Source organism: Amphibalanus amphitrite, unplaced genomic scaffold, assembly GCF_019059575.1.
Source record: "Amphibalanus amphitrite isolate SeventyFive unplaced genomic scaffold, NRLGWU_Aamphi_draft 001214F_arrow, whole genome shotgun sequence".
Lineage (NCBI taxonomy): Eukaryota > Metazoa > Arthropoda > Thecostraca > Balanomorpha > Balanidae > Amphibalanus > Amphibalanus amphitrite.
In genome coordinates this window covers 172,484-183,525 of record NW_024882708.1, presented here as the reverse complement: position 1 = coordinate 183,525, position 11,042 = coordinate 172,484, and the positions used below count along the sequence as shown (strand labels likewise).

Here is an 11,042-nt window from a genome sequence, read left to right as displayed (position 1 = left end):
ATTGACCTTGACCTAACTTGATCTGAAATGACCTCAGCAGCAAAAACCTGGTCGGGTAGTGTGACAAAGAGGTTCTAGCTGGCTTGGCACCAGAAAACGGCATCGTCATCGGTAGGTATATGATAAGCAGCGCACTTGATATCCAACGGTGACCCAAAACAGCAACATTTTTTTAGTTTGACCTGACCTGGAAGGTCAATGACTGACCTGAGAACGTAAAACTGGGTATCATTGGATTTGTCTCTTCCCAAAGAATCTTTTTGGTCTTTACCGCTAAGCTCTATCTCCAACAGGAACGAAATGGCGCGGGGGTGGCAACCCCCCCCCCCCCCCATGTGCGTTCTAGGATGGGAAAATGGCATGTGCGGGCGAGGGTTAAGTTTCATGCTTCTCTGAAATAGATGTCTCTATACTTAAAGTCTCAAAACTTTTCATGGAGAGCACCTTGCGGCCTTGGCACCTTGTACTGTACACGTATGTACTTATGAACTGCAAATCGACAGTGGAGCTAAAGTGGATGGTTTTAATTTCATAGTGACGCATCAGCAAAGAAAGGTAGAAGTTTTAGGAAATAACGGTATTGGGCAGGGCTGGCTCATCCCGACTCGACAAGCGCACGTGCACGCCGAATAGGGCTGTAAAGCTGTATAATGGTCCGATGGTGACAAAGGCAGAAAAACTGAACTGATCCAGTGTTCTGATTATACTTGAATCTTGAGTTGTATAGTGGCTAAGTCGTTGGCATGTCCGTAAGAACGTCAAATAGGTTTCTTGTTTGTCTTGTTTTGAACTTTCAACTTTTCAAGCAATAAACTTTGGCATTATAGTTACATTTGGCAGCTATCTGGGACAGCGATAAGGTTTGGTCACTTATAACATCGCAGCCGTCCGACCCTTCGCACCAGTGACGTCACGGAAATCCTTGCTTGGGCCAAACGAGCATACCTCCTATACAGGGCCTTTGGGGCCTTTGGTATTGGCAAGTATGCCCATATAATGCCCGGTACCACCTCTCTGGGTCCGGCAGGCTGCAAAAAAAAAAAAAAACACGTAACAGTAAAACCAGGAGCGCAAAAGCGTTCTTGTTGAGAAACTTATCAGTTCTATCAGCCTCAGAGTATATTTCAAAAATTATATCATTGCTTCAACGGACATCACGGACAGATAACACCCGTTCAACATAAAGCATAAATATCACACACATTCATAAATATAAAGAAGCGGTTACAAATCCCACTGATCACTCATGCTGATACACTTCATAGCCTCACTATCGTCACTTCTCACTTGCCGTAAGCAGGACTCGGAGCTCCGTACGACTCCTCAGGCTTGGGAGCGGGGCCGTATGAAGTGGAAGGCTCGTAGGCGGGAGCAGGCTTGTAAGACGGCTTGTAGACGGGAGCAGGCTTGTAAGAAGGAGCGGGCTTGTAAGGAGCAGGCTCATAAGAGGGCGCGGGCTTGTAAGGAGCAGGCTCATACGAAGGAGCAGGCTTGTAGGCAGGATCAGGTTTGTACGTGGGGGCAGGCTTGTAAGATGTAGCAGGCTTGTACGGAGCAGGCTCATACGAGGGGGCAGGCTTGTAGGCAGGAGCGGGTTTGTAGGCAGGAGCAGGCTTGTAGACGGGAGCAGGCTTGTAGGTGGGAGCGGGCCGGTAAGAAGGAGCGGGCTTGGGCTGGTAAGACGGGGCCGGCTTGTAAGAGGGAGCTGGCTGATACGACGGTGCGGGACGGTAGGAGGGCGCCGGAGAGTAGCTACCGCTGTGCTCGGGGTACTGGGCCTCGCCCTCGTAGGTGACCTCGGCGTTGTATCCGCCGTAGCCCTCGTTGTCGGCCGTGTACGTGACGTGCTGGACTCGGCCGTCGGGCAGGTTCACCGAGTAGGAGCCCTGCACCACCTTGGTGTCGCTGTTCTCGTTCTGCGAGAACACGGTGCCCGTGTAGTGGTCGTTGACGGCGTACTCGAACTGGTACGGCTGCGCGTAATACTGAGGCTCCTGGTACGACGCGGCGTAGGAGGGCCTCTGGGCGTAGGATGGTGCCGGCTTGTAGGCGGGCTCAGGCCTATAGGCGGGCTTGGGGCTGTAAGCCGGCTTAGGTCTGTAGGCGGGCTCCGGAGGGCTGTAGGCAGGCGGTGGCGGAGCTCCGTAGGACTGGCCGCGGACGCTGGCAGCCACCGACAGCACGGCGGCAACAACAAACACCTGGAACACATGGACCGGATTAGTATAAAGACTTAACAGCGTTTATCTTTGTGTTGCGTGAACAGAAAGTTATGCATCGCCTGGAGCTTAACGCCAGTGAACCATACGCGCAAGGTAGTTACTATACATCTCCGTTCAAACCCGTGGTTGGTCACCCGCTGGCCGCTAAGTCTCGACACTCCACTGTTCCACCATCCTACCTTCATCTTGTCCGTACGTGTGCTCGTCCTAGGTCTGTGTTCTTGTGTCGCCGGGTCTGCGGAGCGACTGATGCTCTGTGCCGACGCGGTCCGCCTTATGTACGGCGTGTGGGCCGGGCGGGGTCAGCCAGCCAGCCTGCGGCCACGGCGTGAATGGGGCCGCTCCCTGCTCTCAGCTCGTCGCGCTATCACAGCCATTTAGTGTCTTAAAAATGATATGACATCATCTCAACATATTACATAAAACAGTTTTGGTACATCGTAAGCTTTGACTGAATCTCATCTCATATCTCCATTCAATTAATAAGCGAAATAAAATAATTTTTTATTATTTTATCATGCCGTCGAGTCCTCTCTTTTCATGACTTAACCCGCGCCCCGCTGGGCTATTCAGCCATACGCGCCATGCTGGGGGGGGGGGGGGCAGATTCTGCCCCCCTGTCTAACTTCCGAACCAATGGTCGTAGAAAGACGGGGAAAACGGCAATCGAAAGCTCTCAACAAGGCGGATCTTAAGGGCCCAAATTTTTTTGCTTAAGTAGGTCAGAGGTCAGGTCAAGGTCAGGTCAAGGGTACAAAATGCAAGTTTCTCAGTACCTATCGGTCTTGCACCGTAGTTGCCGAAGAATGGACCGAGACTGATTGCCCAAAACGTGTTCTTAGACTACCAAGACAATATTCGTTGCACACAATGTCATTCAAAGGTCAAGGTCAAGGTCAGGTCAGGTCAGGTCAGGTCACCAAAAACAAAATATAGAAAAGGGCATGTGCGACACATGTTTTATGGGTCATTTTACTCATGGAATTCAATAGGCACACTCAATAAGTGATATGGACCACCTCTGGATGAATTTCAGGTCGAGGTCAGGTCAAGGTCAGGTCAAGTGAGGTCAAATTTTGAAGTTGGTTGTTAAGGCCTAAAAAGGTGTCTATCCGATGCAGTTTTTCACGGCGAATCGAATGGTGCTATTTTTGTTTCCGTACAAGGTCTAGAACTGCCAAAAAAAATCATTTTTCAAAATTTTTGTGTGTCGTTACGTCATAAAATTTTGAATAACTCCAACATTTTTGAACCGATTCTTCTAAAAATTGGTATGTAGGTGCATATAGACCACTTCTTTGACATATATTCCGGTTTTTTCGATAAACTCAAAATTTTGGATTTTATAAATATTTTCCCAAAAAAGTCAGTTTTTTGGAAAAATTTTGGCCAAAATCCAAAATTTTCAAAAAACCGAGATAGCCATTTGATATACAAAGTAGAATCACGTATAATCTTTTTTGTTACGTCTTGATTCCTTTAAAAATGAAGATGTTAGCAGCGTTTGAAATTTTGCCGTTTTTGAGGCGAAAATGGCGAACATGACGTCACTAAAACGTCAATTTCTCAAAAATTTTCCGACGGATTTCGCTCAAATTTTCAGGGAACGTGTCAAATTGATGTATGATAAGGTACTGAATGTTTGACGTCGCTGGCGTAACGCGTTTAGAAGTTATTGGCGAAAAACGGGAGGGGGGCAGATTCTGCCCCCCCCCCCCAGCGGGGCGCGGGTTAAGCAAGCACAAAATAGAAGCCATTCATGCAAACATTTCGTTTTCAAAAGTCAGATGATCAAAATAAGCTATCAGTCATGTTTATAGCACCCGATTGGCTGCAGCAATTTGGTAATAGAAGGTTAAACTTAATGGAGCCTTAATTGCAGGGCGGAAGTGTTAAGGTTTAACCCGGCAGGTGGTGGGCCTACCAGCCACCTTCCGCGCGGTGGGGGGGGCACTTTTTTGCCCCCCCCCCGTATCTCCGAAACTACTGGACGGATCCGGAAAATTCAAACGGCGGCGTTCGATAGCCCTGTCAAATTTGTCGAGGGAAACCAAATTTCATTGACCTCGGGGTCACCGATGACGTCACAGGTCATGTCAAAGATAAAATGTTTCACCGTTCACGGGGCTTCTAGGGAAAGCGCTATAACACCGAGTAAAACGCATTTTGTCGAAAATCAGCGATAAGGCGTCAGTTGTCTAGTACATGTGTTGCTATTAGAGGTCACTGGTCATACCAGGTCAGGTCACAGGTCAGGTCACCAAAGGTCACCAAGGGTCACCACATGAGCCCAACTTTACTAAGGTTATGCGATGCATGTTTTATGGCCAGTTTTTCATTTCCAACTCAATGGTGTTGGTTATAAGACCATCAGGTACGGTTTAGGTCACTTTGTGGTGGAGGTCAGGTCAAGGTCAGGTCAAAAAAGGTCAAATTTCAAAGTTGATATTTTTGCATAAAATGGATATCGATTCGATGCAACTCGTCACGGGGATTCTAATAGTGGTCTTCGTTTTGCGCTACGAGGTCTAGAATTGCTAAAAATTGAGTTTGAAAATTTGACGTCATCAATTTTGAGCAGTTTTTTCGCTATAACTTGGCCAAAAAAAAGAGGTATCGATCTCAAATTTTGTATGTAGATAGAAAGTGGTAGGGGCTATTACATATATTCTGATTTTTTCGAAATTCAAAAAACTTTTTGGATTTTTCGGCTATTGTATTCAAAAAATTTATTTTTTGATTTTTGGGGGTCAAAATCCAAAAAAAAATTCGAAAAACCGAAATAGCAGTTTTGTAGCCCTTTTATTTCCACATTTTTTATTTAAGAAACATTTTCTGTATCTCTAAAGCTGTAGGCCTAACAGCTCTTCCCGCAAAACCTTTTTTTGAGTCGAAAATGGCAAAAATGACGTCACTCTGACGTCATTAGCGGCCAACCTATCATAGCCTTTGGAAAAAAATTTTGGTCACCATGTGCGCTAGCTGCTCCCGGGAGGGTACTGAAAGTTTGGTAACGATCGGCGCAGCGGTTCTCGAGATATATCGAAAAAACTAAGGGGGGCAAAAAATGCCCCCCCCCCACCGCCTGGAAGGTTAATTCGTGTGTTATGCACAGGGGCCAGGGGCTAGCACTTAGCAGAATATACTTTTGTATTTATGTGTAAGATAGCAAGTGTAGTATGCTGCAGCCGATCCTGACTTTAAAAACTTTAATAATATTTGTCTATGTGCGATTCTTTCATTATCCCGTGCCGTGCAGATGGTCTGAATTTTTAATGGAGTGCTGCGTTGGGAGCGTTTTCACGCCCCCGTCTAATTCAGCTTCTAGGCCACGGACGACACACGCTAAGCGGCATTCGAAAAAACGTCAAAAATAATGACGAAAGTATAGATATAATTTCAGGTCAGGTCAAATGTAAGGTCACCAGAGGCAATCAAAGGTCAAATTTTTCCTATCTTGAAAATTGTCGATAAATTCGCAGATACCTCGCAACGAATAGATCTATAACGCCGCGGTAAGAGCATTCCATAGCTCTTTTAAGGTTCCTTCTAAGGCTTGTCCCATATCTGACCTACGATCAACGGCTTTGACTCCAGGACATAAACGAAACTTAAGTTTTTTTCCGGAAAGCTGTTCTGAAAATAGCTTTTGACTCGCAACTGGCACGACATTTATCACGACACCGTGTTCCTCTTGTCGAGACGCGTCCAATGAACTATAATTTGACCTTAACCCGCGCCCTGGTGGGGTCTGTTTAAAACGCGACCTGGTGGGGGGGTCTATTTTTTGTCCCCCTCGTATCTCCGAAACTGATAGACGAATCCGCAAAATTCAAATAGCGTTCGAAAGTCCTGTCACATTTGTCGAGCGAACTTCAATTTCATTGACCTCGGGGTCACCGATGACGTCACAGGTCAGGTCAAAAATAAAATATTTTGCAGGTCACGGTTCCTTTAGGGAATGCGCTATAACATCGTGTAAAACGCATTTCATCGAAAATAAACGATAGGGAGTCAGTTGCTTAGTACATATATTGCTATTAGAGGTCACTGATAATACCAGGTCAGGTCACAGGTCAGGTCACCAAGGGTCAGCACATTACCCCAATTTCACTAGGGCTGTGTGATGCATGTTTATGGCCAATTTTTCATTTCAAACTAAATGGTGTTGGTTTTAAGAACATCAGGAACGGTTTCGATCACTCCCTGGTGGAGGTCAGGTCAATGTCAGATCAAAAAAGGTCAAATTTTTAAGTTGATATTTTTGCATAAAATGGGTATTGAATCGATGCAGCACGTCACGGCGAGTCTAATGGTGGTCTTTGGTTTGCGCTACGTGGTCTAGAATTGTTTAAAAATTGAGTTTGAATATTTGACGTCATCAATTTCAAACAATTTTTTGCTATAGCTTGGTCAAAAAAAAAGAGTTATCGATCTAAAATGTGGTATGTGAATAGAAGTCGGTAGAGGCTATCATATATTCCGTTGTTTTTCGAAAATCAAAAAACTTTTTGGATTTGTCGGCAATTTTATTTAAATTTTTTTTTATTTTTGGGGTCAAAATTCAACAACTTCAAAATTTCCAGGTAGCAGTTTTGTAGCCCTAATAATTCTACGCCTTGTATGTCTTGAATGTTTTTCTGTATCGTTAAAGCTATAGGCCTGACAGCTCTTCCCGCGAAACCTTTTTTGGGCCGAAAACGGCAGAACATGACGTCACTATGACGTCATTTGCGGACAACCTGTCATAGCCTTTGGAAAAAAAATGGTCACAATGTGTAAAAGTGATACCCGGGAGGGTACTGAAAGTTTGGTAATGATTGGCGCAGCGATTCTGGAGATATTTCGAAAAGTCTGGAGGGGGCAAAAAATAGCCCCCCTTACCAGGGCCCGGGTCCTTCGCCCCAGTGGGGGGGGGGCATATGTTACCACCCTGTCGCGTTTTTTGCGTGTGAATAAAAAAAACGTGGCTCGTAGCTCCGTGCCGCTTAGAGTAGCTTTTTGCACATCAATTTTGGATAATGGTGAAAATTTTGACCCCAGGTCATATCAGGTCAGGTCACCAGGTCAAGTTAACTGACCAAGCCTAAAAGAGTTTGCAATCATGACCAGCCTGCAGTGTTTGTCAGAGAGGTTTAAACTTGGTTGATTGCATGATATTATGGGTGCCTACAATTTGTATACCTATCTCGGATTTTTTATATGCGTGACCTAAGGTCAGGTCAGTGGCGTGACCTTTCCATTATAATCAATGTAGAAAAACGAAAATGCCTCTAGATCCGTGTGTACGCACAGGAACAGTCCAAATATTTCAGAATCACAATGATTTGGACCACCCGTGACGACCAAGGTGTCTTTTTTGCTGATAGCCTCTAGAAAGGTCATCTGAGGTCATTTGAGGCTACAAACAGCTTTTTGCCAATAACTCTCGATTGGAAAGAGATGTAACGCTGGAGTAGGCCTCATTGTGTTTGTCTTGCCGAGACACATCGACTGATATGCAACATGACCTTTTTCGGTCAGGCCATGACCTTGACCTGAGGTCAAATTTTGAAGTTGACCTTTCAAGGTCAAATTATAGTTCATTCGACGCGTCTCGGCGAGAGGAACACGATCCTGGCAATGGAAACGTCCTAGCTTTTTTAGTCAAAAGTTATTGTCGAAAAACACTTTTCGAAAAAACAGCTGTTTTTTAGTTTTTGTCCTCTGGAGTCTTAACGGTTGACCTGAGGTCATTTTTGCTGATGACCTTATTAAAAGAAGAGCTCAGAAGCTATCCATTGCTTTTCCCAGCGTTTTTCTAGCTATCATAGTTCCTGAGATAACGGCATGTTTTCTGAAACATATGACAATTCACAAATTTTGACCTTTGATGACCTCTGGTGAACCTAATATTGCTCTAAGATGAAAAATGACTGAAATGCTTTCAAACGTACGCACCGAGAGCTATCGACTGCTTTTTACCGTGTCTTTCTATCCCTCTTCGTTTTTGAGATAGAGGTGGGTGGTAACATATGTCCCCCCCCCCCCCCACTAGGGCGAAGTTGTCTGAGACCGCCACTGGGGCGCGGGTTAAGTTCTATCGACGAGTTTCATATGACTGAACAATTTCTCTTTAAGCCCATAGGCTTAGCACTAGCTAGGGAATTCCTGAGATATTGACGATGCCAGTTGAGCTTGCAAGATGTCAGGCAAGCGTGCGATGACCCTTCAACATTGCGCAGCAAATCCGAAAAGAATCACTTTTTTTAAATCGAGGCTAGGAGTTTTGGAATATCAAAACAGAAATGGGTACTGAGTAGTATTTTCCCAGAATACGCAATGTCACTTCTCTGGGTTCGGCGGGCGACAAAACCACAGTAACAGTGCAACTGCAGGGGCGCGAGCTTCTTTGTTCAGAAACTTATCGATTATATCAGATTCACAATATATTTCAAAAATTACCCATTGCTTCAACGGACATCACGGGCATATATAGAACATCCCCACAACACGACACATAAATATTACAAACATTCACCAATAAGAAGCAAGTGATATCATTCCAATAATCACTCATGCTAATACACTTCATAGCCTCACTATCGTTACTTCTCACTTGCCGTAAGCAGGACTCGGAGCTCCGTACGACTCCTCAGGCTTGGGAGCGGGGCCGTATGAAGTGGACGGCTCGTAGGCAGGAGCAGGCTTGTAAGACGGCTTGTAGACGGGAGCAGGCTTGTAAGAAGGAGCGGGTTTGTAAGGAGCAGGCTCATAAGAGGGCGCGGGCTTGTAAGGAGCAGGCTCATACGAAGGAGCAGGCTTGTAGGCAGGAGCAGGTTTGTACGTGGGGGCAGGCTTGTAAGATGTAGCAGGCTTGTACGGAGCAGGCTCATACGAGGGGGCAGGCTTGTAGGCAGGAGCGGGTTTGTAGACGGGAGCAGGCTTGTAGACGGGAGCAGGCTTGTAGGCGGGAGCGGGCCGGTAAGAAGGAGCGGGCTTGGGCTGGTAAGACGGGGCCGGCTTGTAAGAGGGAGCTGGCTGATACGACGGTGCGGGACGATAGGAGGGCGCCGGAGAGTAGCTACCGCTGTGCTCGGGGTACTGGGCCTCGCCCTCGTAGGTGACCTCGGCGTTGTATCCGCCGTAGCCCTCGTTGTCGGCCGTGTACGTGACGTGCTGGACTCGGCCGTCGGGCAGGTTCACCGAGTAGGAGCCCTGCACCACCTTGGTGTCGCTGTTCTCGTTCTGCGAGAACACGGTGCCCGTGTAGTGGTCGTTGACGGCGTACTCGAACTGGTACGGCTGCGCGTAATACTGAGGCTCCTGGTACGACGCGGCGTAGGAGGGCCTCTGGGCGTAGGATGGTGCCGGCTTGTAGGCGGGCTCAGGCCTATAGGCGGGCTTGGGGCTGTAAGCCGGCTTAGGTCTGTAGGCGGGCTCCGGAGGGCTGTAGGCAGGCGGTGGCGGAGCTCCGTAGGACTGGCCGCGGACGCTGGCAGCCACCGACAGCACGGCGGCAACAACAAACACCTGGAACACATGGACCGGATTAGTATAAAGACTTAACAGCGTTTATCTTTGTGTTGCGTGAACAGAAAGTTATGCATCGCCTGGAGCTTAAAGGGACCCTCCCACCTTCAAAAAAGTTAATGAATTGGCACGAAAGTGATGTCGCTTGGTTCAGAAAGAGCGAAAACGAATATCTACCAAATTTCATCGAAAAATATTCACCGGTTATTAAGATATTAGACTTTTACTTTTGTTTACTTTTTGGAATCTCCGCTGTTCCTAGCGACTTTATTTGAAAGTGCGGCATTTGTTGCGCGCAAAGCAGCATATACCACCGCGTGCTACCAAACGTTTTAGTAAAAGATTTAAAAATCGTTAGATCTCCGCTGACGTCACAAATTCTAAGGGGGCATACCAATGCACTAGCCCCTTAGAATCCGAAAACTGCAAGTTTGAAATTCCATATCTCCGAATTAAAGCATTTGTCGATGTTGTGAGTGCCCAAACCGGTATTTGCAGGCCATGGCCACCAATTTGGCTATCTCAACTCAAAACTAATGTTAAGGTGGGAGTGTCCCTTTAACGCCAGTGAACCATACGCGCAAGGTAGTTACTATACATCTCCGTTCAAACCCGTATTTGGTCACCCGCTGGCCGCTAAGTCTCGGCTGTCCACTGTTCCACCATCTTACCTTCATCTTGTCCGTGTGTGTGCTCCTCAGGTCTGTGTTCTTGCGTCGCTGGGTCTGCGGAGCGACTGATGCTCTGTGCCGACGCGGTGCGCCTTATGTACGGCGTGTGGGCCGGGCGGGGTCAGCCAGCCAGCCTGCGGCCACGGCGTGAATGGGGCCGCTCCCTGCTCTCAGCTCGGGGTACTCTGGTCTCACGCCAATGGGGCACTGGCGCTGGAAGAGGTCGCTCGGGGCGGCCTCTCCCGCTCCTGCGAACTATGGCACCATTGACAGTGCTAACAGGGCCTGAACCCTGAAGTCTGACCGTGACGTACTTGATGACCATGGGTGCCGGTGCCCCGTATCTCCTAGCCAGCTCAATGCTCCACACTTTGCTCATTTCAATGAGAAGCCGAGTAGGTTGAAGGTTATGAATCAGTGACACGGAAATTGTAACACAAAGACGAGATATTTTATCGTGAGATCACGTCATACCAGCCATGCAAATCATGTTAGTCATACCGAGCGTTGGCGATTCGACGGGGCACCATCAGATACATTCATACATTCGACGCATTTGGAAATTAGGCAACGGCCCACTAATTGGTATCTTATCCCGCGCCCCGTTGAGGTCTGGCAGGTTCCACGTCCTCTTGGG

At 47.2% G+C, this 11,042-nt stretch overlaps 2 protein-coding genes across 2 annotated transcripts; both read right to left on the bottom strand.

Annotated features, from left to right (window-relative positions):
• Positions 1-1,104: 1,104 nt before the first annotated feature.
• LOC122371191 (adhesive plaque matrix protein-like) lies at positions 1,105-2,464 on the bottom strand. The gene is made up of 2 exons (XM_043347335.1): positions 2,402-2,464; positions 1,105-2,201 (listed from the first exon to the last, which is right to left on the bottom strand). The coding sequence occupies exons 1-2, from the start codon at positions 2,405-2,407 to the stop codon at positions 1,284-1,286; spliced, it is 924 nt and encodes a 307-aa protein (XP_043203270.1). The 5' UTR covers positions 2,408-2,464; the 3' UTR covers positions 1,105-1,283.
• A 6,173-nt stretch (positions 2,465-8,637) lies between these two features.
• Positions 8,638-10,774, bottom strand: LOC122371190 (adhesive plaque matrix protein-like). The gene is made up of 2 exons (XM_043347334.1): positions 10,406-10,774; positions 8,638-9,734 (listed from the first exon to the last, which is right to left on the bottom strand). Exons 1-2 carry the CDS (start codon positions 10,409-10,411, stop codon positions 8,817-8,819), a joined length of 924 nt encoding a protein of 307 aa, XP_043203269.1. The 5' UTR covers positions 10,412-10,774; the 3' UTR covers positions 8,638-8,816.
• Positions 10,775-11,042: the final 268 nt, after the last annotated feature.